Consider the following 26,713-nt stretch of genomic DNA (forward strand, 5'->3'; position numbering starts at 1 on the left):
ATGGATGCAACACCCGCCGTTATCACCAGGGATAATATCGACAACATCAACTACAGGAAACTCACTCGGGAGGCCATCGAGGAGGGCGACGAGAGGTACTATGCCAAGCTCGAAAGAAAGAAACTCGTCCAGTCTGGCAAACATCCCGAACTTGAGGATGAAGAGGAGGAGGTGGAGGAACATGGCGGTATCGAGATCGATACCGAGTTGGACGCGGGCTGCGTGGTACCAGCCAAGCTCGGTCCTTTCCCCAGGAAACTCCTGAGCACTCCTCTAGAAGAATTCGACAAGGGACGGGAAGACGACAGGGTAAGCAAAATATACCAAAACATCGTGTTCAAATCTCTACAACGTTATCATTCCTTTTCAGTTCCATTTACTTCGAAACATAATTTCATGATATATTATTGGTGATAGTAAATACTTCATTAAAGCGAAAAGTTCGAATCACCTGGATCAAATACCTGTGGTGAGATAATGTAATCGCGTAATACACTCGTACGTTCCCTTTTGTCTGCCATTTCCCTGCCGCTTATGAAATTTGAGCAATTCTGAAACCAAACCATTGTTTTGTTATAAAAGGGATGCGTTTATACCTGTAGCTACTACTCTTTTTAATGATGCTTTAATAGCCCATGTTATACATTAAACACAAAATCGAGTGAAGAATTTGAAGATAACTAAATTTGTAGTGGTTTATACAAAAACTGAAGAGGAATATACACAGATACTACATAAGCTCATGTTTAAATACATATTGTATTTGTATTTACACATACACGTATCCATGAAACTGCTGTTATGCGAGGACTTTCATAAATTTACATCCGTGCTTTACGGAATTTAAGATCAAAACCTTAATATCATCACATATAAAAGTTCACCTTTAAAAATACATATATGTAAACATCATTATTTTGAAAATAAGCCTGCTATCATTTCCAACAACACTTTGTTGTAAAAATCATAAATGAAATAACATGAAAATGAATTACGATATTTGTAACATAATACAACACTGAACAAATCATATCGTAATCCTCTTAAGTAAGAGTGAAAACATGACCTTAGGTATCCATTTCTTCCTTACATCTCAAATTGTGAGGGAAATTAAGTAGAACGAATGATATAAAGTAATGTGTATTAGAATGTCCTGGTACAGAGCATAGAAACTAAAGGATTTATCAAAACACAGATAAGAATTTTGACGTCTGCGGCCGTATATCATTGTAAATTTCATGGGGGTCGCGTTTATTCCTTGGCATATGCAGAGGGAACTGCCGTCTTAGAAGCGACAAGGTGGCCGCCATTTTGTCTCCACAGCAAACAGTAAGAGCGAAGAAAAAAGAAAGACGAAAATGTCTATTCGCTCTATTCAAAGGTTCCTCCATCTTGGTTTTCTGTCTTACCACAGTATTTGTTGGGCGGGATCCCGGGCAGCCAAGCAAACAAATAGATAGACGACAAAGGAAAAGAAAGGCAACTCTATTTAGAATATTGATCAAAACCAACGTGACGTCAGCAGTTAAAAAACAGTCCTAGGTGCTGTCAGAAACCCCGCGTTTCCTCCGCGGGCCTGCGCCAAACTTTTCATCTGTATTTCAACATCATCCAACATCATAACTGTATTCTATGATAACTAGCTCACTGACTATGAATATCACACATTATTTAGCGTAAACAATCTACTCATTAAAGAAAGTAATAGCATTAATCTCGAGACGATCCAAATTACAAAACAGAGAACAAAATGTCGCGACTCCGCCATCTTGTTTGCTGGCATTCGCGCAGTCTAATTAAATATTAATGTCATATTGATTGCTCCGAGAAGTTGCGGTCTAGGCATGTGCCCTGAATAAAAAAATTGCGTGACAACGAATGCACATTATTCTACCGCCATTGAAAGCGGCCTACTGCTGAGTGAGAGAGCTATTGGTCTACGTGGCCTATAGTCAAGATTGAGCTGATAGCAAAAGACGCGTACGGTAATTTAGGAAATCCTCAGGAAACAACAACAACAACATCAACAACTGAAAGAGATAAACTATCATTCACTGGTCTACTCATTAGCTTAGCATACATAAGTAACTCGCATACAAGTGCTTTGACGGAACGTCTTGATGAAAATCTTCCTTACTTGGAAAAGATTTCAGGTTTTGTTACTCAGTCCATGGGTTTGTTTTACTGAGAGAAAATACTCTATGCTAAGAAAAGCATAAAAAAGACTATATATAGAAACATTCCGGCATTTCTCTTCGGTTATGCAATATGAAAACTCCTACCTGTTCAACTTCCATTATGTAGTATAAATATATTTATGTACCATTATGTACTTTTCATTCAACCACCGCTGTGTTACTCTTATGACAAAATCGAAGTTCTTAACAATATTGCTCCTTGTCGACCTCATGCATCCAATCATTGTATTTGGTACTTAAACACGTTGTTAAAAAGGTTACAAACCATTGTTAATTGGTGTAATCACACATTGATCGAAAAATATACTGCTTAAGTAGCTGTCTTGTATTCGATGCAGCGACTGATCTGAATTTCGGCTTCCCTCGTGAAATTGATTCCGAAATGCCTTTAAATCAAAGATGTCGAGACGATGATCCCCACTGGGAGCAGCAGGTGTGCATTCAGGCTTCTTGCTCTGAAGACAAAGCATTGTTGAACAGTGTCAACAATTAAGAACCGCATCATTCCCAACCAAAGTTTAACAAACAAAAATACCCCCATGCAACTCCCTCGCACATGTACTTTATTGTCAATTAGCATCAGCAATGCGCACATACATGTACGTGTAGATGTCAATAGTTGTGACGACAGCACTGAGTTCACTGCCGAGCAAGACAGAGTTTACACGTCAAAGGGATGTCGCAGGAGCACTTTTGTACACTGAGTGTTATGTGTAATTTGCTCTGTCTTTGAAAATTTAGCAGAGCCAGTGAAGGTGCCAATAGGTCAATATTTGACTACCTGGTAGAAGAGAAAGAAGAAGGGTACAGATGCAGTGTACTATCGTAAATTCCATTAGCAGAGATTGGCTAATCTTTCAAAGAGCGATTGGATCAGTAAACACAACGGAAGTAAACTTGTAATAGCGGTTACGTTGTGTAATTTTCATGCATTGTACCTGTTGTAACAATCATGTTGTCAGAACTTGAGATTTTTTGTGCTTTTCTTCTCTGTTTAAGGCCCTTTACAGCAACTCGAAATAACCGTAAATATATAAGATATTTTGAAGCTGGCAAAGATAATGCCGTGCTTAGAGCAGAAGAGTCAGTACCTAATTATCATCAGATGGCAATTCAAGCCTCTCTCCGAATTGATCGTTTGAATTAATCAGCATTAAAAATGTTTCTTGGCACGCAGGTCGTCTCGAAGGCCTCATAGCGTAACCATGGAAACGCTTAGTTAATCAGTCGAAGTCACTGGCTATTATGAACGATATTCCTTATTTCGTTCTGAGAGCAGTAACGACTTGAATAAGAAAAAAAATATTGAGAAAGATAGATAAAAGGCGGATGAAGGGGAAGGCTGGGTGGAGGGGTGACTTTATTTGCTCGTAATGGTGGTAATTTGACCGTGTAATTGGTATCTCCTTCACATAATGAACGAGTTCGCGACAGAAGGATTACGTCCATGATGTTTACTGTTCATCTTTTCACCCCTCACCAAATAGTTATTACCAACGTCGTCACTTAAAGTGCCAACACTAGGTGACGCCATCTCCCAAACTCTTGCCATCATGACTGCAATATTGAGTACATCTAATATTTATGTCACGATCGATAATGGGATGTTTCTTTTCCACTCTTTCCTCGAAACATGTTCATGGCATAATGATTAAAAGAAATTCCTGAATGCAGCATGTCTTCTCAATGTATCACCTTATGAATGCATTGTTGTAACATTTTCTTTGGCTGTGACGTATGCAAGTTAACATACAGGCAAACACTTTTTTTTTTTTGTTAATAGACGTAATGGGATCATTACAGTAGTTAGACAATATTCTTATTTTGAACTTCATGTCACGTTATGTAACTATGTTAGCATACCATTCAATATTTTCATACCTTCTATGTTCATTTCTACCTGCAGACGTTTGTGGTGGTGGCGCGAAAATTCAAGAGCACGCAAATATTCCGCTTCACGACAAACAAAGGCTTGTGGTGTCTATCTCCCCTGAACCCACTCCGAAGGCTGATGATCAACATCTACACCAACCAATATCCTTTGCCATGGCAACATAATTTCTCCTCTAGAATTAGAATTAGATATGAATATTCATTTTTTTTTAAATTTAAAGCATATGCATTATTCCCTCAGATTTTCCATGGAAAAAAATGTTACAGAGAAATCGCAATCTGAAATATCTCACTCAAAGGCGATCGAAGGTCTGAAAATTTGACGGCTACATTTAGGGCAGAGATGCCACATCAACTACAACCTGTAAAAAGTAAATACCGACAAACTTCAGTATGTGTAGTGCAAATAGAAAGCAAATAGTGCTATTACTCAATGTTATCAGCTAAATAGCTTTAAATAATGATAATGATGATATAATGTAACCTGAATAGCGCCAAATCCACTCCGTAGAGTGCTCGAAGTAAACACATATCAAATGACTTGAGTATATGAATGCAGAGATGTGCTCAGATGTTCCTAGAAGACGCATTTTTACAGATACACCAAACTGAAATATACGCTCAACCAAATCCTGCAGTAAAGATTTGCCCTTAACCGCTTTGCACGTATTTTGACGTCTTTGTCATGCTCACCATTGTGGCAAACTGCGTAATTCTGACCCAGGACACGCCCCGCCCACCAGACGAACCAGAGTGAGTATATTAGTCGATATTTTTATCCCCTATCCCATGTCCCTAAATAACTTTCGATATTTTAATGTACTTATAGTGTAAAATGTAATTTCTAGCGGATGTCCGGATATTTTTTTCTTCATTTACCTGTAATTAATTTTGAAGATGATGGGATGTTTAGATTTCCCTCACTTAAAAAACAACAACAAATGTTTAATTATTCACTTTTACTTATCATATGAATACGTATAACTTATATAATTACCTACACATACACATAATATTTTTCTTAATGGCTTAATTGAATGAATATTGATATGTTTGATATTTGGATCGTATGCATGTTACTCAAGTTACTTAGTCAGGATTTACATTTATTTTGTATATAGACCATACTGGGTGAAATATCGCATTTGTTATGTCTGTATGTCAAACTGCAATTGTATTTCGTTTGTTGGAAATGACATAAATAATATAAAATGATATGAAAGTTAAGGTGTATTCAGTATTTGCTCGAGTTGATATAAGTAGATGTCTGAAAACTCTTTTCATTATTCCAATTTTAAACTTTGATTAACTTCTGAGACACATTAAAGGGATCTATTCTTCACAATTTCGCTTCTTAATCACTCAAACTGAACTGATACACACAGTTGACCTTTGATATTAGCAAGCCAAAAATAGGGGAACTAAATACCGTAAATTTCAAAATTGTATGACATTGATGATGAACGCCTTTAACCTAACCAAGAAATAACTTTAACCTCAGCTGGGCTAAATTTGAATATCAAAAGAGACAGACAGATGTTTCATAAAGGATGGGAAGAAGCAGGCATAAATCAAGTGCTTTTCCCGAACACCGACAGCACTTCAAAGGTTTTGCTTACCCATCAGTGGTAATCGCAGAACAAGAGAGCGCCGATTGTTTGTGCCTTGTCGAGAGGGGAAAGTCTCCTGGGTTTTTTTACCCCATGTTATGGAAAATGGTGGTGGTAGTAGTGGGGGGGGGGGGGGGGGGGGACTGGCTCTTTTTATGAACCATCCGCGTTGGTCCTTAAATCGGATTTGAATTTCAAAAGATGCCTTGAAGTCGGATCACGAGTGGCTAGAATGTACTTATCACTTTAAGAAATGGAGGACAAAATTGACGTGGCTCGTCTTCCATCTCAGTCACGACAGTTCGCTTTCATTTTTGTTCATCTTCTTCCTGTCTGTTTTTACCTCTCTTTTCTCCTATTTTCCATCTCTTACCTAAAACGCGAATCTTCCTACGATCACCAGGCCAGCTTTCCTCAGCATCTCAGAGTGAGTATTCGTAAACTTTTCCCCCCTTTTTTTTCACATCGCAATATTGAAAGACAAAAAGTCTCATACCTCAGGCAGTTTCGAAGTCATTTGAAAACAATCAACAATAAAAACATTAACAATAACAAGGCACGCGCACGTCGGAACATAACCAGTTGCTTAAATGAACATTATTCACAACATTTAATGAAAAAACCAAATGATGGTCACTTGTATCACAAATTAATGACAGCCGTAGTTTCAGTAAAAGAGATGCGTGAAGCCTGCTCCCTCCAAATTATTTTCATCTGTAACTTAAATGAAGATCCTGTGTTGTTAGCAGTCTAGAAAACAGTACCATACCACTATACACCTCATGAATGGACGGAAACTGAATGCTATGTAGTGATGAAAGGAATGTAATACATGTTATGATCAGATGCAAACTTAAAGCGATATTAGACTGAATGTAAAGTGGGCAACAATCAAGTATAGAAGGACAACAGTCATTTGCCGATGAACCATCCAAAACTGATCTTGATTTTATGAATTATTATATACGTAGTTCCCTTTTGTCAATATTGTCATTTATTCATATTTGCATGTGCATTTGATTACGACAGGTATGTCTTCACTGCCATCTACACCGTCGAGATGGTGGTCAAGATTATAGCGAGAGGGTTTGCGTTACACTCCTTCACGTATTTAAGAGACCCGTGGAACTGGTTGGACTTCCTCGTCATCCTCCTAGCGTAAGCATCCCGATAATTTCCAGCTCCTAACCTCTCAACCTTTTTCAATTGTTTTTCTCGTAAAATTACATTTCCCGCGCCATTTTTGTAACCTTCCTGGTTAAAAGAGTAGCATTGCTTCCAGCAAGTGTATGGATAACTTTCACAACAGAAGTTTGAAAAAGGGCACCATTTTTCGTTCATTATTTGAAAAAAGAGGTAGAAGCCATAGGAAGGATAATATTAAGATGCTGATAGTGAGGTAGTAACCATTATAGACGATAATTAAATGATGATCGATATTACATTGCGCTCACACACTCACACAGATAGACTCACAGAAATTAACTAATTCTGCGATTGAACTTACAGAAGTTGAACTTTAACGGATTTCCTGATAAACTTGTGAAGGACGCCATTCTGTGACGGATCATATTTTTTGTTCTCTTCACAGGTACATCACATTCATACTCCAAGGAGCGAAGGTGGATATTGGAAACTTTGCCTTCCTCCGAACGTTCCGCGTACTGAGGGCGCTAAAGACCATCTCCGTTGTGCCAGGTATGAGTAGCATCCAGTCTTTAATCTTTCCTGAACATCATGGTACTAGCAATGATGTCCTAGATAGTAGATTTAACTTTCATATCATTAGCTTTGAACAAATTTAGTTTTGAAATTCTGCATTTGATATCAGATCACGAGAAGACCTACTAACATTTTTATCTTTTATTGCAAAGGTGAATAGAATTTAAGATCTAATTTCAATCTACAGAATGACAGATTTATCATTTGGCAAAGCAATTATCATTTTTGTTCATGATACTTACATTACTTTAGTTCATCTGTGCACATTTTGGCAATCTAAATTGTCATTCAGTCAACTTTAGTTTTCCACATAGAAGCTTCAATTTTCCCGATGTGCTATGGAATCTTCTACCTGTATTTCTGGACTTGTGAAATTTTGATACAAATGCCGAGTGTGATTATATAAACAACACAGTAGATATTTTCTTCGAGAGGATAAGCTGCGTTATGAATCCACTTTGAAAACCAGTGTAAAATTATGGGTTCACTAACTATAAGCTGAATCTTTGACGACCAGGTTTGAAGAGCATCATCAACGCACTCATCCGCTCCACCAAGATGTTGGGCGAGGTCATGCTCCTCACCGTCTTCGCCCTATGCATCATCTCCCTGTTCGCCCTCCAACTCTTCCGAGGAGTCTTACGGCGGAAATGCGTCAGAGTGGTGCCGGAGATTGAGGCCGGTCTCAATATCAGCCATGAAGCCTACTACAACTTCACCCAAGATCCAGGTATGAAAATTCACTGGTCTTGCAGAATATCACCAATTACTGGGCAATAAAGACAGTTTCTTTCCAAAAGTTGCTTTTAGCACTGGTAGACAAACATTTCTGTATCATGCACCATTTTGTCACAGATTAGTGGAGGCGCTTTGGCATCCTAGTTAGTGGAAAAGACTCCCGATTCCAAATCGGAGGACCCGAGTTTGATTGCCGCCCAGCGTTTACGTCCTTGGACAAGATGTTTTTACCCACCAAGTCCCTCTCGACCCAGGTGTATAAATGGGTACATGGTAACGCTGGTGTAATAATATCGCAAGGCCCTGTGGTAGAGAAGTGGCAAAAAACAAACAAACAGAACACAAAACCCCTGAAGAGATTACCCTGGTTTAAGAAGACATTATTATTTTCATTATACATCTCAAAGGATAACATAATTCTTTTATGTAATCAATGCATTCTATGCTATTTCATGCATTGATGGAGATGCTTAAGCACCTCTCCGGTGTGTCTTCTATAAACAGTTTACAGAAATCACACACACACAAAAATCTCATTTGACTTGCAAGTTCTTTTGAAGCTCTTAAGCAGACTATATGGGAGTGAAAGAAATGCCAGATGTCCAGACTGATTACGTGATGACTCAATGATTTGACCAATTCTTTCCTGTCTGTGTGTGTGTGTTTTTTTCCCACAGTAAATTGGAAATACTGGGCTGGGGACCCTGTTGTATGCAGCAACATAACATTCCGAGGGTGAGTACTGCCAGAAAACAAAACAAAACAAGACAAGACAAGACAAAACAAAACAAAACAAAACAAAACAAAACAAAACAAAACAGAAAACAAGATATAACACAAAAACACAAAGATTAACGAAGCAAAGTAAGCTGAACTAACTATAGTATAGCAAATAACACAAAAAGGAAATTCCGTCTATTCTTTTCAGAGGTGTTTAATCTCTTCTAGACCGTTATATAATATCTTTTAATATCTGTTGGTAAAAGGCAAGATAGTTATATTTCCTTCATCATATTTCATTGGACGTTACTTATTGTCATTGTTGTTTAGAATGGTTTCACCAGACTGCCATGTTTATGATGTCCTTAATTATCTCGTTTTAGCTAAAATGCTTTAAAAACTACATGCCAAGAGTATGATGCAAATTGTTTACGTTGATACATATCATGAAACCCATTTTTCTAATCAAAACGTAAATTGAACTTGACAGCGATTACATAATCACACAATTAATTTTCATTATTTTTTTGTCTTTCGTTTCCCCTCGCTCTTCAACGACACAAACGCACAGCCGAGACTGGAGGTAGGTTGAACTCACGACACTTTCACGATGTCAAGAAACTGGTCATCTCCTATCCATGCAGTGACATTAACCTCATCAATTGTCCTTACTCTGTTTGCATGTGGCATCATCGAATTTTTATGAAACTTCTCCCTGCCGTTTATTCCCAAGCCGCTAGTATTGATCACTACTCAGTTTGTCAGCCTCAATTATACGACATTTTTAATCATGATGATGCTATAGTTCTTCCTGTATTTGATAAAGTATCGCTCAGTGACGGGCTAAAATCGATATGTTGCTGAATATTAGCTACTGAAATAGTACTGTTCTAGAGATTGAATTACAGATGCTATTATGAAACTGCTAAGGCTAAAACATTATGGAGGATGAAATGTTAACAATTGCCTGTGATGATAACAATGATGTGCTATACATACGGAAATTGTCACCATCATTCAAGACACTTCAATGATAATTGTTCGACAGCGGCTGCAATTTCGACATCGAGGACGACGGTAACTACACGTGTCTCAAAGACATCGGGGACAATCCCAACAACGGCTATACCAACTTTGATCATATCGGTTATGCCATGCTGACATGCTTTCAACTTATAACACTCGACTTCTGGGAGAACGTCTACAACCACGTGAGTAGCACATGAACCATCATAGCGGTGTAGTGGATTTAGTGTCTGCACTCGTAAATGAAAGGATCCTGGGTTCTAATGAATGTCCAGTGTCCAACCACCTCGAACAAATTGTTCCCCCAATATGTACCCTTTGGCCTAGGGGGGTAGAGATCAATACAATACCTGGTAACGCTGGGTTAATCAATTCCCTATACGGGAACCTGATGGTCAGTACATCAAGCTTATGGGGATTTCAGAATTCAGCATGGAACAGGTTAATGACGACAAAAACGTCTCGAATATTAGTGTTTACACTCCAGATGTTAGTTTAAACTTGTGTGTTGTGCTTCGAGTCCTCCGAATATCAGACTTGGTATCATTCAAAATAGAATGAAAATGTGATACTTTCTGTTAATACATTGTAAACACAACCCCTTTACGTCCAAACAAATAAACAAACAGAAACAGACACACGGAAAAGGTGTTTTTTTTTTCTACGGGCAGCCCTCTTGTAACGAGTGATGAAGCAAATAACATGATGACCTGTCACGGTATGGACTGCAAGATTAATGATAACTCGAGGATTTGAAGTAAATCGTATGTAGATACATGTGAAGAAATCACAAGAAGATGTTAAGTGATGAATAGATTAGCGAATGAGATATCAACCAAGTATTATTGGTGGTGTTAGCTTTAGAAAAAAAAGTCTAATGACAAGAATGACAAAGATGCATTGCATGATGCTCTCTATAATAGCTGATTCGTGCGCAAGGACCATTTGCTGCATCTTTCTTCATCCTAACTACGATGTTTGGCGCCTTCTATCTCATCAACCTCATGCTCGCGGTGGTGTCGATGGCGTACACGGAAGAGATGGAGAACCAAGGGCGGGTAAGTAAACTACCTCACCATATTTTTATAAAATATCGACAAATTCCAGATTTTTATTTATTTTATTTATTTATTTCCAGCAATAGGGTGGATAGCCCTTTCAGCACAGCTGATTTTCAAAGGAGTCCACTTGACATACATATGATTTTAAGTTTGAAAGATTTTTTTTTTTTGCGTAAGCGTTACTTTACTACTTTTCTGATTAAACATTGATAGATTTTTAGTACTCCAGTGGCCATTTGAAATTAAGATTGGTTCCTCAACAATATTTTATGCTTTTCAGGAGAAGGAGAAGAAAGCAAGAGAGAAGAAAGACTCAGTGCTGCAGCTTGACGCACAGAAACTTAAACGACTGGCTGCCAAGAAAAAGAAGAAAAAGTTGAAAGAAGAACAAGAGAAGCGAAGTAAAGAAGGCAGTCAGGCTATTACGCAATTCACCGAAGGGCAGGAGAACGATGGCTACGCAGGTGACGAGGCTAACACGTCGTCGGACCCAAACCAACCACAGAATTACAGCGTGAGCGACATCGAGTCCAAAGTGTCAGAGGTACGATCATCAATTTTGGAACAGAAAAAAAAAACACAAAAGAACACGATTAACATTTGGTGGCAGGAGTGAACTTATGGTATAACACCTGAAAAGGTTCAGATATGTAATACTCTTGATGTAACAAAATGTTTGGATTTCAAAATACTAGTCATGGTAGTGGTACACATGAAATTGATGCATTGTTTCAACATTTTAACGTTGACATTGGTTATTGCCATGTAAGTCTCGAGCGTGTGGTGATAGAGTGATGGTCGCCTCTACAATTTTTGCCGAATGATACAGTTATATCAAGTTAATAATGATAATGCAACCTACTAATTGCGCAATGCTTAAATTTGGTGTCATTCCCAATAATTTCCCATTTTGTTTTAAAGGAACTGACATTGAGTGCACTTCAATCGACCTACGACGTGAGTTTTTGTGTGGAAATCTAAATGTTTAACTCTTGTGGTAACTTTTTGAAGTGATACTAATCATATTCCAAAACAAGTCTTTATCAGAGAAATTTGATACTTTGGGGCATCATGTTGATACGGCATAAAGACCACAGGATATTGGTACGATGATGATGTCGAAAAAAGTTATATTTTGCCGGTTAACGATTGTAATTTTTTAGTTTGTTGATTCAATAACTCACTAAAACTATGTATCTCCATTTAAACACGGTTAAACAATGTTTTCCAGAATCGCTTCTGCTTTTTGATGTGTCGACGATATCAGTTGTATTCACTAAAACCTGAACTTCATCCATATTTTCATCTTGTGTCTCTGAAATGTGAGTTATAGAGCTCAGTTTGTTTACATAGAATAAAAACAGGGGGGGGGGGGGGTGGCGTTAGGTTAGGTTCATGCCAGATCGTGAAACTCAGTTATAAGAAGAATCAACACTTCTTCGGACAATGAGCAGAAGAGTGTAATTTGACTTTAGCAGTAAAAGTATTAACGTCCACACCATTTTTGAAATTCCTTTAAGAGAATCCGAAATGAACTCTTTTTATTTAAAATAATTTATCAGATACTTTTACCGATACTAATGATATCAATACACAGTTGACAATTAGAGAGGAATCGTCACAGCTTCGATTTAAAGAGTATTTGCTTCGAATGTTCTGAAAGGTTTTGGGCATCTCTTTCCTGAACTTTGTAGAATAATTATATAAAAAAAGTGTAATATTCCATATATTTGTCTCTCTCAATGACAGTAGCTATGACAAGTAACGTAAACATAAAGTTTTCTTTACAGTTGAAAGCAAGACGCCCAAATTTAAACGCTGAATTACCTATAGAAGTCTAACGATGTAATTATAAACACTCACACTTATACTGTCTCGCAAAGGAGAAAGTCTTATTGCCCTGTTCGGGGAGGTATGCATTCTCAAGCTGCGGAACCAAACAGGGTTAACAAATAACCTGGGGAGATAGCGAAACTAGCGCAATACTCGATCCGCCTGGCTTTACTTCATGAATACTTGATGCGATCGATACGGTCCAGTGTTACTGAAATCCCTTCAACAATGGGCAACCCAGCAGGAACAAAAGACTTTCCCTCCGCGTTGGCAGAACAAGGCTGCGAAGAGGTACCCCACAGTGCACCGGTCGAGTGGTTGGCATGGCCAGCCAAGTGTGGATGTTCCCTCGTACGTAAGCTAAATTCCTGCACCCCCCCCTTACTCTGCCACTTGTATGAAACATATTCTTTAGGAGTAAAACTTAGTTATTTTGTCGTTTCTTTTCATTAACCTAATGTCACATCCGTCCTGTGCTTCATCAGAAACCCGGCAAAGGCAGCACCATAGACATCGACCAACAAACGACACCAGAGAACAATGAGGGCGCTTCAGCAGGTGGCAGCGGAGGAGACGGTGATAGTACGGCCAAGGAATGGGGGGCGACCGGGGATGAAGATGAAGAACCAGGTATCACTTTGACCCTTTCGATATCTCTTCATCTCCGTCTCTCTATGTTTCCATTCAATGTGCTTGTATGGATCCATTTTTTTTTTTTTACAAAACAGTTGTTCCTTTGTCTGCAAAATACAAGAGCACATTGACATATGCTCGTATACAAAAGAAAGGAAACATTACAAAATCCACTCTTTTTTCTATCATCTTACTTTAAATGTGCTTTGATATACTCTTATTGTTCTTTGTCCATTCTTTCTCGTTGCCATGGTAGTCAAACTTGAAGATGACAGCGATCCTGCAAACCGACGCGACGTCCCTTGCTGCGACTACTCGAGCTGCTGCGGCTGCTGCCGACGAAACTTCATATGCCCATACCCCCATTACAGGCGGTGGCGGGTGGTCCAGTACTGGGCGGGATGGATCGTTCTAGACCCCCTCATGGACCTCTTCATCACTCTCTGCATCGTCGGCAACACGGTTTTCCTCGCCATGGATCACAATGGTATCCCTGAGCACGTTGCGAAATGTCTCCGAGAAAGGGAATGAGGTGGGTCAAAACCCCAACCAGAGTATAAGAACTAGAAGTCAGAATAAAACAGAGAAGAGGTTCACCGCTAGCATACAATATCCCATGATGTTGACTATCGACTAATACTTATACGCGCCTAACTAATGATGTGTTATTTCTATATCACAAAGAATAGTTATGGCTCTCCCGATTTGTTTTTGTCTCTCTCTGGCTTAAATTAGTCCAACCTTTTTAATCAACAGCAATCAAAGGTCTATGTGATTATGTCTGCATTTCATTACAATAGGATGTTCCGTTTTCCTTCCTTTGTACAGCTACGATTGAAATAGACAAGAATCTAGTAAAATATGTCTCATTATCATATTACGAGTGAATAACGGACACATTCTTATTTTCTGATTGATTTTCAGGTTTTCACCTACATCTTCACTATCGAATGCGTACTCAAGTTAATAGCGCTAGACAAAAAATTTTTCCGGAACACGTGGAACATATTCGACTTCGTGGTCGTTGCCGTAAGTTTGTTGGAGCGAGGACTTCAGGGTGTACAGGGCCTGGGTGCTCTGCGGACGTTTCGAATGGTAGGTAGATTTCAATTCCTGCATATCTTCAGCTATCAATATATTACAATTCAAATATGAATTCCATCATATCAATTTGTCATTATGAATTATAGCAATATGATGCTCGAAATCCAATTTAATGTATCCTTAGAACAATGGTAATGATGATAATATTTACAATATATCGATTTGACTCGTCCTTCTTCAAATTTACAGCTACGTGTACTCAAGTTGGCCCAGTCGTGGTCAACCATGCGGACACTCCTTTCTATCATTGGAACCACGCTTAGCGCCATCGCCAACGTGTCCGTCGTCCTCCTCATCATTATGTTCATCTTTGCCGTCATCGGCATGCAACTATTCGGCGCCTCTTACGTCCCCGAGAACTTTGGCGGTGACGTGCCGCCCTGGAACTTCACCGACTTCGGCCACTCCTTCCTGCTCGTCTTTCGGATCCTGTGTGGAGAGTGGATCGAACCTCTCTATGACTGTATGAGCGTGGCAAACACGGCTGGTTGCATCATACTCTTTATCAGCACCCTCGTTGTTGGCAACATTATGGTAAGGACTTATAAACTTGAGCCTCGATCGGGTGCTGAAGTGCAAAGTCCGAGTTAGAAAATAATGATATACTCTTCTAAGACGTATATTGCAACCGTCAAATCGGCAAAACGGGGCTTTTCCAACTTATTTGATATTTGATAAAGAATGAGAAGAGTTTCAAAAGAATACGGCTTGTCAAATGTCAGCCATCTGGTAACCATGTAATGTCAGAAGATATCAACAAGCTAATCATACTAAATCAGTAGCATAACGAGTTAATGAGCATAATGAGAATTCTTTGTAGGGAATAATACAATTTAACAAAACAAGATGATGAATGAAGATATTGCCTATTTTATCATTTAGCCTTCTCTCATGCGTGAAAAATACACATGTACATACATAATCACATTCTTTAACGTATTTTTCCCTTCCTGGAAAAGGAGGTCATGTGCTCTTAGTAAGTCTAACAGTTTTAGATAGCAGGCTAACTACTGGATCCCTCACATTTTCCGTATGCCTGAATTCGTGATAACTGACATCTGCTACGAATCATCAAATCACGCAACTGACGCAAATCGGGGTCAGGATCGCCAATAATTGGTTGCCTTGATTGTGTGACGTAGGCGATAAAAGAAACAAAATGAGCTCATCAGTATTTTGTTTTATATCGAATTCATAGATCCTTAACCTGTTCCTCGCCCTGCTGCTGAACTCGTTCGCCTCTGACTCCCTGAGCAACAAGGAGACCGAGGAATCTAAACTTGTGATCGCCGTCAAGAAGATTGGTCGCTGGATCATGTGCTGCATTCGACCCTGCCTCTGCTGCAAGCGCTTCCGAAATCAGAACAAAGTTGAGAACAGCAGCGAGAATTTGAAAGAGGTTGAGGCGAAGACGGAGGCCAAGGCAAATGGGACAGCGCCACCTGTAAAGAACGGAAAGCCGGCCATCAACGAATTCATTGTTGTCGAGGACGTCGGGAAGGACGAAGATAAAATATCAACTATCGACATCGAGAACTCTTCACAAACACGTAAGTCTAGCGTCCTTAACAGATTCATCGACAATAGACAGACAGACAAACTAAGCCACAATTAAAGAAACAACCACCCAAAAGTACTTACAAGATGGATTTTAACACACGCATATTCATGTTGTTTTTTATAGTGTTCATCACTCTTCGTTATATTCCAAGGCAGTTTTAGTTGATGTATTTTTCACTGATATATGAAAATAGATTGAAAATGAAATTGAAATTGAAATTTATCACAGATATATTTTGATAAAACACTCTGCGTCATATAGCATGGATGTGAAGATACGACAAAAGCAATCATTGCATTGACGAGTATTACTTTATCGAACACCATACAGTGCGTAACAGAAGTCATCTGACGTCCAATGGAACGCACTTACACCCCACCCTAGCGAGGTCCAACGGCCACCTGCCTCACATGTACACAAATGGATCCAGCAGAAATGGCAGTGCCGTCAGCATACGATCGGTGAGTACATCAACTGCGTGGCGTAAGACGTAACTCATCATCAAGACGATGTTCTCACTATGTTTGTTGTCTTTATCATTATTCAAAGACTTAACTATTTGTACCTATGAATTCAACATTATTAGTATCGTTTTTATTAACTCTTCAACCCAGCTTCATGATGATTTTACTCATTTTGTAATGAGTGGTATGACCTACATTTAGGAAGATATAAATGCAAATCAATGATAGTAAAAATGATATTGCATTGAGATGCGTCTGCCATGTTAATGTGTTTCACGTATCGTACAAAATATTGATATTCACCCCGGTATGAATTAATTGACAGTCTTTCAAGGAAGAAATGTGGATTCTTAAAGAACATATCTGCAGTTGTTTTAAGAGATAATCCCAGGATGCCACAATTCCACTCTTTTCCGTCATTCAGTTGCCGCCGCCCCAGCCGATTTCCCAGGCCTTCGTCACCCCAGCCCCCGTACCACCCATCGCCCCACTCCCGGCTCCTATTCTTGCCATTGAGCCGGCACAGGACGACGAACCCGTCGAACCAGCCTCCAATGCCCTGGTCATCAGCACCAACGCTGAAACTGGCGAGATGGAGCCGAATCGCTCGATCAACGCTACCCCGGTGGCTGGCCGGTCCTTCAGCCACGCCTCCTTGGCCAGCATCTCCAGTAGACGCGACACGGCAAAAGTGGTGGAGACCACGGCCACCATCGACGAGCCCGAGCTCGAAGATCCAGTGAAAGACTGCCTGCCTAAGTCCTGTATCCGATGGTGTCAAATCAAGTGCTCGTGCATACAGTGCTGTCAGGACCCCAACACAAACGACGTCGCCCACCGTTGGCGAAGGTTCCGTGAGATCATGTGTACCATCTGCGAGCACAAAGTATTCGAAACCTTCATCATTATCATCATCTTCGGCAGTAGCATCACGCTGGTAAGTAGCTGATCCATGACGTTGAGCCGTGCGTTGATCCTAGCCTTCGCTTCAGAGAATGCGTTCTATAAACCACGAATGGTAAATTTGATGAAAATGCTGAGCTATGATCAGTATTAGACATTGGACTCCTCAATATCTCGCTGATTTCGGGACTATACAATTCATCTCAAATTTTATTGTCAGTTCATACAATTATAGTGGCAATTGTTTCTCCCCATGCGGCATATTGCTTCATGATGAAATCCTTTAGCAATGCATGTTTTTCGTCTCTATGCCCCCTCTGTTGTTCAATTGTTTGAATTATTCTTATATATATATATATATATATATATATATACATATATATATATATATATATATATATATATATATATATACGTACATATATATTTGGGGGTGGGGTGAGATATTGATGCACTGTTGTTGGTGTACCCCTCAAAATAAGATGTGTTCAAAATACACTGAGATCGTAATGATGATGTTGGTGACAATATTGACAATGATAATAGCAATAACAGTAATGCTACAAATGGTAGTAGCCATATCCTGACAATAATGATGAAAATAATACCACGCATTAAATACCAAAATAATGAAAAGAATTGTAGAGTTATAGTAATCAAAATAATGCTTTATGTAAAAAGAACGATAGTTACGCAAATATCTTAAATGTTTAGACACAGATAGCTTAGTTATTCAGTCGCTTTTCTATTTCAGATCTTCGAGGATATTTACCTGGAGCTCCACCCCCAGAGGCAAATGATCCTAAATTACCTCAACTACGTCTTCTTCGCAATCTTCGTCGTCGAGATGATTATTAAATGGCTCGGTCTCGGCTTCGTGAAGTACTACACGAGTTTCTGGTGCTGGCTAGATTTCGTCATCGTAGTCGTAAGTCTATGCTTTTAAATTCAGTGCTGCGTAGTCTCCTTCCTAGACCTCACTTGTCTTGTAATGCTATGGCTAGGACAGCTTGTGCTTGTAGTGCAACATTGCCTCGAGTTTGCAATGCTTGAGTTGCTGATAAGCATCATAGATAGTGGACATACATTATCGTCTAAGTATCTCTTTAAACCGCCAACGTGTTTACCATTCAGACTCTATTTTATTTCACCAAGCAATGCAGATATCTTCCAGTCATAATGTGCAACCTGCATCATTCGTCCGCTCTCCTTTCTTTTAACATGATCACCTCGTTGAGATCATCGTAGGCGACTGATTATAAATGACTATTCACTTTGTTCCAGATAAGCCTTCTGAGTATCTTGGGTGACGTCATTGGTTTGACGAACATCACAGCTTTCAGGGCCCTGCGTACGCTTCGTGCACTGAGACCACTTCGAGCTATTTCACGGTGGCAAGGAATGAAGGTAAGGGTTGTCCGTGACTGCTACCTTAAAAAAAAAACAAACAAACTAGCCCCGCCACTCCCTGGCTTTGATAATCAGCCTGCCATGTAGCATAAGGTTGGCCAACTAGGAATAGTTCACGATTAGGCGGCGTCATGATTGAAAGTCAGTTAGGACCCCTCTGAAGGTTAGGGGTAATATATATATTTGGAAACCATATTAATAGATGATGATGTCTGTGTTGCCATGGCGTCTCGATGCAAGTCTAAGAAACATTGTTCTAAAAGCATGTCAATGTGTAACCGCGTTAATGCCAAATGTTGCCAAAATGTATGAATGTGAAGTGCACATTATTTTGCAGTTCTACCCTTTTAGCTCGTCCTCTTTTTTTTTTTTAAGTTTTACGATTTTTTTTACACAATGCATTGCAGCATTGCAGTGCAATCTACAAGCTGCAAACGTACTTGCTACAAGATACAAGCTACATGGAGATTTTATACGCGAGAGAGTTCATACAACACAATGAGCTTACGAGTCGATTAATCACATTCTGCAACATTTGTGACACTGCCAGCAGTCAATGACTTACCTTTCAACCACCTCTTTCCAGATTGTCGTCAACGCGTTAACCCACGCCATCCCGTCAATCGCCAACGTTCTACTGGTGTGCCTCATCTTCTGGCTTATCTTCTCAATCACCGGGGTGCAGTTCTTCTCTGGGCGCTTCTACCGATGCGTTGACGAGGACGGAGAACGTCTACCAATCGATATCGTCAACAACAAGTCCGACTGCCTCAATCTGAACTACTCGTGGGAAAATCCAAACATGAACTTCGACGACGTCTTCAAGGGTTACGTAACCCTCTTCCAAGTGGTACGTGCGCATCACGGTTTCTTCTTCTTCTGATTAAGTCTGCCTCCTTCAATAGACTGAAGATTCTTGCAGACTGGTGATATTTACATTATAATACAATTTATTTACAGATATTTACAAGCACATAGAAAATTTGACGAAAATACTAGCCACTGTGATCAACCGTTAGACGGTTTCGAAATGATCCCACAGATGGCGCTGAAACAATTTCTGACGACAGGGAATTCCAGTTCCTTACAGTTCTTGGGAAGAACGAATGGCGATGCGATTCAGTTCTCGAATATGGTACCTGATAGGAGTGTGGTTGCGAGGCTCTCGTTAACTGAGTAGCCTGTTTGATGATATAGTCCTGTGCTGAAAGAGGAGTGAGATTATTGTGTATTTTGTACATCATAATTAGCCTGTCATTTTCTCTGCGCTGTTCCAGAGTGGTCCAATTAAGTTCTTGTAGCATTTTGGTGACACTCGAGATGTTATGGTAGCGATTTAAAGTGAATCACCGTGTGCTAGTACACTGTACTATCAGACCATTTGATGCTGGTGCAGACACATCTGAAATACTACTTCGATCACTCGCTCTTCTGAATTTAACATCTTCTATGTGAAATCAACGCAAGAAAACACACACTTGTGCTTGCTTGTGTTCATTGGTTGTGAATATACATTTTCGTATGTTGCATTTTTTTTCTATATTTATGAACAAGAGCATTACGTGATTAAGAGAAGAAATAAGCCTGCAGATAATGAAAGAGACGACACAATTCAGACTCGGAGATGGACGTGCGCTATACATTCGGTATCAGAGTTTTGATTTTAGCTTAAGAAGACGAATGCTTTACTGTTTGACTCAATTATTTGGGGCTTTTGAAAGTTACTGTCCTTTAGCAGTATGTGTATGATGGGATTTTAAATCATTTATTCTTTCTGATTTAAATTCAGGCAACCTTCGAGGGATGGATGGAAGCTATGAGTTCAGGAGTGGACGCAAGAGGGGTAAGTTTCTTGCTTTATTTTTTGGGATGTTTTTTTTTTTTTTTGGGGGGGGGGGGTGGAGGGGTTGAGGGTGGAGGCAGCGGAGGAGGGGATTCGCCTACCTTATAGTCTTACGTCGAAACCAAAGAATCAAAACAATCGAAACGTGCAAGTATAACGCGCTAGACATTAAAGTGTGTCATTCATGAAATGACTATTTAAAAAAAATATTCAGCATTACATTTTTGCTGAGGAAATTACCGGTTGACGCCATTGTGTGTGCGTGCGCGCGCGCGTGTGTGTGCAATAAACATTCCCTTTGACATATTATGCATGTTCACATAGTGCAGAGTGAGCTATTAATCGGTGTGACCAAGCATGCGATCAAAACTTCTTGTCTGTGTGAATCCAAAATATTTTATGCAGTTTTGTTTTCTTTTTCAGTACGACCTCCAGCCCCATCAGGACAACAACATGCTGGCCTATGCATACTTCTTCATCCTCATCGTTATCGGCTCCTTCTTCCTCCTAAATCTCTTCATTGGCGTCATCATCGACAACTTCAATACGCTTAAACGCAAGGTAAGCGATAGTATATTTCTTTTTCTTTTTCTTTAAAGACTTTTGCAGGATTAGTTCAAGTTTACTGCGAAACACTAGTGTCTATGGATCTGTTGACTACTTTCATTGCCGAAAACGATTCACAACGGATTTCGAAGCTGTTCACGCACCACACACATATTGCAATGGTTTTTCATTTTATGTGTGTTTGAAACAGTCAGCTTTTGCTACTACCATGACTACAAAACTTCCATATTATAATGCCTCACGTATGGATATGTTATATTCTCGAGCTGTGTTTGTCGATAGCGTATAAAGCGTTAGTCAACGTGGACAGCAATAGCATTATTGTTGAATTTTATTACCTGAAGACATCATACGATAATCTTACTCTCGTGGAGTAATGTCGCGCATGTCTTTAATCCCCTTTAACCACACTGTAATAAGTTTAAAAATATACAATTCAAGAACAATGCACAGTAGAAGTTACCTGTTCCTTGAAATTGCTAGCAAGCGCCTAAACCTCAGTGTTATTCTGTCGTTTCTAGTACGAAGGTGACAGTTCTATGGACATGTTCTTGACGACGAATCAAAAGCAGTACTACCAAACCATGAGACGACTGGGAATTAAGAAGCCTACCAAACAAGTCAAACAACCGACGGTAAGATGATTCATCGATGACATCACGGCTCTGATGGGAGGCGCTTTTAAACATGTTAAAAAATATGACGTTAACCAGTGCGCGCGTTATCATTATGCTGACATGTTAAACCCAAAATGCATCACTATCTTAAAGTCTGTTACTGTATACAATATCTTTCACCACAGTGAGAAGATTAAAACAAGTAACGTGTTATTATGTTCTTGCAAAAAAACAAAACAATCATCCGCTGAAAAAGATATTACCACATGTTAGTATAATTGAGATTAAATGGTAAGCGGCTTCAAGTATAGCGATTAGAATCACAACCCTGTTTTATTTGATTGCCTCTCAGAATTAGATTACCAACATAAAGATAAGGAACCAGTTATAAGAAATCAGAAAAAATAAATCAGAAATCAACAAGCTCTTGAATGATTAAATGCAATCAAAGTTAGTATGAAAGTGTGGATGAATTGATGCTGACTTACACTGTTATGTATGATGATTTCAACCTTTGCTGTATTTTCGTTGCCCCTTGATTTTGCCTGCCTTATTTATGTGGACCACTTTAGACCGGGGTAAGTATTTGCTGATTTACACATCACAGATCTTATCTGTGGACGCGTGAACTTTTTCTTAATTACTTGAGAGACTTTAGCTATCATATTACATAATTTCTCTACATTTTATGCGTGAAATATGTATGTATATATGTAAATATATATGTATATATAAATATATATATATATATATATATATGTATTTACATATATGCATATTAATGAATATATAAATATATAAATAGATATACTATTTGTTTGCAGTGTTACTGTGTGTGCAATTTTCCGATAACTGCAGTGAAGAGGTATAAAATTTTTTTTTTTTACTTGGGTGTGACGCTCCGTGCAATGAGTACAGTACAATGATAATACCAAAACTGAATAATTTTGACATAATTACGGAGTGGAAAATTGAAGTATATGACACATCCTCTTTTTGCATAATTTTATCCCCAAGCCATGTATTACCCTACATTTTCTTGTCTTTACCTTTCAACTTTCCAGGCTCAATAATTGCACCCTTAGTATTTCTTATTTTATTTGAATAAATGCAAGGATCCATGATTTAACGACTGTGGCTACAGGCATGAAGTACCCGGAGAATCGAGAAATAAGTGCACATCTATGAGTTTTCAGAATGCACCATAAGTTATACAGCAAGTTATACATGAAAGAAAAAAAAAAAGCTCTCAACAATTATAAGCTTCTGATTTATTCCGCACTGTGTGACATTAATCTTTGTGACTAACATTTCGTTATTTGGACTGTAAAGTTTATTACTGTCAACGTACATAGACATAGAACACAAACAAGTGCAACTGAGCAATTTATATACCTTCAAAGATATATTCACACGAAGGAATGCACCTAGACTTGCAGAAATTGATGCCTAAACACGAATAAATACCGTCACTTGGATATTATATTCGCGTGCCGTTGCAAGTGACTGAATATTAGCGCACACTGTACAGTGAAGATGAGGGGTATAATTATACATTAACATATTTCTTTCGTTCAATGTGTGATTTGCGATGAAGTTTCCACCTGACGATTATACATCCTATAATTTCACCATCTTCAAAACAATCTGACAAACAACATAACAACTAATTCTCCCATCGACCAATCTCTCATTCTTTCCATGCAGAACAAAATTCAAAGTTTCTTCCACAAGCTGACGTCGAACAATAAATTCGAAATCCTCATCGTCTCCATAATCATGCTGAACATGCTGGCGATGATGGTCGAGCACTACCAGATGTCGCAGGAGTTTACTGACGTCCTTGACAACCTTAACATCTTCTTCACTTCCATCTTTACTCTGGAGGCCATCATCAAACTCATTGCCCTCAGTTGGTACTACTTCAAGATTCCCTGGAACGTCTTTGATTTCATCGTCGTCGTCATGTCACTCCTAGGTCAGTAGCTCGCAGCTGAGTTCACTTGCTTCTCTGAAAATTACCTCGGTGCCAACCACTGTGCTACCGTCTCCGTAAGCAGCAGAATATTCTGTGATTTGAGCAATTTCCATAGCTCAAGTTGCAACTGTAATCCCAATCAAGCAGCAGGAATGGTGATAACAACAGCATGAACAATTTGTGTTTACGTAATGATTCGTGTATATCATATTTTACAGTGTTGTGTAAAGCTGCCATCAACATCGAAGTACTAGTATTAAACATACAGGAAATTCTAACCCTGGTGCGAATAAAATTTCAAGCAATTGCAGCTAAAGGGCTTACAACACTTTAATATTGAGCGTTTCCTTGATACGTTCATAGTATCACATTGTTCTAATAGTCCGATAATGACGGTAAAATAAAACATTTGCTTTAGTGGACGTGGAAGACACGGGTGAAATATAAAATCAACGTCATTACCTCAGTACAAAGTTCAACAGCGTCTTTCCTCATGATTGTCAAGATGAATCTAAATGAACGGATGTTGAGGTTTGTGGAAGTTAACAAATGGGGATTGTTTAATATTAGACACGTTATTACCCCGAGCGTTAAGAGCCTTTCAAGTAGAGGAAAACTAAAAATTGCAAGTTCAATGTCTTTACATTTGACTTCGTACGCAAAACAAATCAAATGCTACAACCTTTTTACAATCTTGTTAATGATTTCTTCAGCTGACGGCACAGCTTTGATATAAGTCTATTTGCTTTCTTACAGGTATTATCCTCGGAGACCTTTTGAACGACTTTTTCATCAACCCAACGCTGCTGAGAGTCCTTCGACTCTTCCGAATCGGGAGAGTATTGAGGCTGGTCAAACAGGCCAAGGGGATCCGCAAGCTTCTCTTCGCCCTGGTCATCTCCCTGCCCGCTCTGCTCAACATCGGAATCCTCCTCCTCCTCGTCATCTTCGTCTTCTCTATCGTCGGCATGTCGCAGTTCGCCTACGTCAAGAAAGACGGTGCCATCGACGACGTCGTCAACTTCGAGACGTTCCTGAACAGCATCCTCCTGCTCTTCCGCCTGTCGACATCGGCGGGCTGGAACGACGTCCTGGACCCTCTCATGGTGGAACCACCAGACTGCAACGCCACCTACGGTGGTTACCCTAACGGCAATTGTGGTAGTTTCCACCTGCCAATCTTCTTTATGCTTGTCTTCCTGGTCATTACGTTCCTCGTGGTGATCAACACATACATCGCAGTCATCCTTGAGAACTTCAGCCAGGCTCATGCCCAGGAAGAAGTGGGTATCACTGAGGACGACTTTGGTATGTTCTACCAAGTATGGGAGAGGTACGACCCTACTGCATCACAGTTTATCTCATACGAACAACTAAGCGATTTTTGCGACGCGCTAGAACCGCCTCTGCGGCTAGCTAGACCTAACAGAATTAAAATCGCGGCACTGGACATGCCAATCTACGAAGGGTTTAGGCTACATTGTCTTGATGTGTTGTTTAGTTTGACCAAACGAGTGCTAGCAGATGTTGAGGAATCTGATGATTTCAATGAACTCCAGAGACAAATGGCGGAAAAATTCGCGGAGTCCTTCCCTGACCGTGAGCAGGTACAACCAACGACGAGCACGATGAAGATCAATAAAATGAATCAAGCGGCAAAGATTGTCCAACGAGCTTACAGGTTCTTCCGCCTCCGCCGAGAAATCAGCAAGGCCGCGTCGGCCAACAGGGCCGCAAATGCGAGTCACAGTGCTTCGCGGAGAAACTCTCATGACGCCGGTCGGTCGACCTTAGACGCTAGCCATTCGGGTTCTCTCGGACCCGCTATGGAACTTCCCGGTCAATTGGGGCTCTCTCGAAGCACCACGCCGATGATAGCCGAAGATCCGAATGAGAGCTTACCGACAAACAATAAAGCCGAGAAGTACCAGTTGGAGATGAGAACCTCTTCTCGAGGACGAGAATCTTCCAGTGACGTGCTTGTGACGAAATTATGACATGACAATAGAATTTACGTCATAGAGACTGATCTCCAGGAGGAAACAAATAAGAACTGATATGTAACGTTGCCAATTATTTTGCTATGTACATGACTGTATTTCTAGGCAAAACACAAAGAATATCAACCTTAGTTGAGTCGAGGCAATGTAACTCATACCAACGCATTGTTGATCGTACAGGTGTGCCTAGAGAAAGTGCAATAAACCACTGATATTCAAACAAGTGTGTGTGAAGAATTGAGAGAAAGTATTTGATATGTAAATTATGAAGAAATATCCAAAAGGACCTAAGTGCCTCACAGAAATATCTTCACACAATGTGTCTTACGTAGCAAGTGTATGATATAGTTGTACTGCTTTTAGGTTATGTACTCTGTCCAGTAGGTGTATTTTTTTAATGCTTTGAACCATGCAAATGCAGACCTCCCGCTTGATAGATAAGTGGATTTGTATTGATATTTTGGATGGTAGTTTGTTGACGTTGAGGGATAGCGATGGGTTTTTATTCTTGCTAGAGATTTATCCATTTTTTTTTTACCCGAAGAAGAAATTATTTTGGTGTCTTGTCCTTTTCTGTCTGTAAGTAAGCAAAATCTTACATTAACATTGAGAAAACAAGCAATATACACACATCCAGACTGCTCTAGAGGAGGCTGACCTTCTACTAAAAACCCTGTCTCGGTAAAAATGAATGTGAATCGAATCTGGAAACATGTTAATATCTTAATTGTTCGTAACGAGTCCTTTACTTCTGCTAACAAAATTAAGACGGACTATTTTCGTCGTGAAAGTGTAGGGTCCTCAAGGTTCAAAGCATCAAGTTCATTGATTT

General features: G+C 39.5%; 1 protein-coding gene across 1 annotated transcript; it reads left to right on the forward strand.

Annotated features, from left to right (window-relative positions):
* On the forward strand, window positions 1-26,710 carry LOC139721265 (sodium channel protein 1 brain-like). Its single transcript, XM_071632587.1, is given in 29 exon segments — window positions 1-309; window positions 4,105-4,232; window positions 4,758-4,844; window positions 6,105-6,128; window positions 6,731-6,859; window positions 7,293-7,399; window positions 7,941-8,153; window positions 8,839-8,896; window positions 9,453-9,464; window positions 9,930-10,092; window positions 10,831-10,965; window positions 11,249-11,512; window positions 13,287-13,431; window positions 13,691-13,932; window positions 13,934-13,966; window positions 14,359-14,529; window positions 14,728-15,072; window positions 15,737-16,088; window positions 16,430-16,560; window positions 16,988-17,500; window positions 18,221-18,394; window positions 18,751-18,873; window positions 19,463-19,726; window positions 20,666-20,719; window positions 21,143-21,280; window positions 21,808-21,921; window positions 23,611-23,881; window positions 24,638-25,863; window positions 26,678-26,710. Coding segments are annotated over 29 exon segments (5,958 nt in total).
* The last annotated feature ends 3 nt before the right edge of the window (window positions 26,711-26,713 follow it).

This window comes from Diadema antillarum, unplaced genomic scaffold (assembly GCF_040938485.1).
Source record: "Diadema antillarum isolate AM-2024a unplaced genomic scaffold, OU_Dant_1.0 scf00000141, whole genome shotgun sequence".
In the NCBI taxonomy this organism is placed as follows: Eukaryota; Metazoa; Echinodermata; class Echinoidea; order Diadematoida; family Diadematidae; genus Diadema; species Diadema antillarum.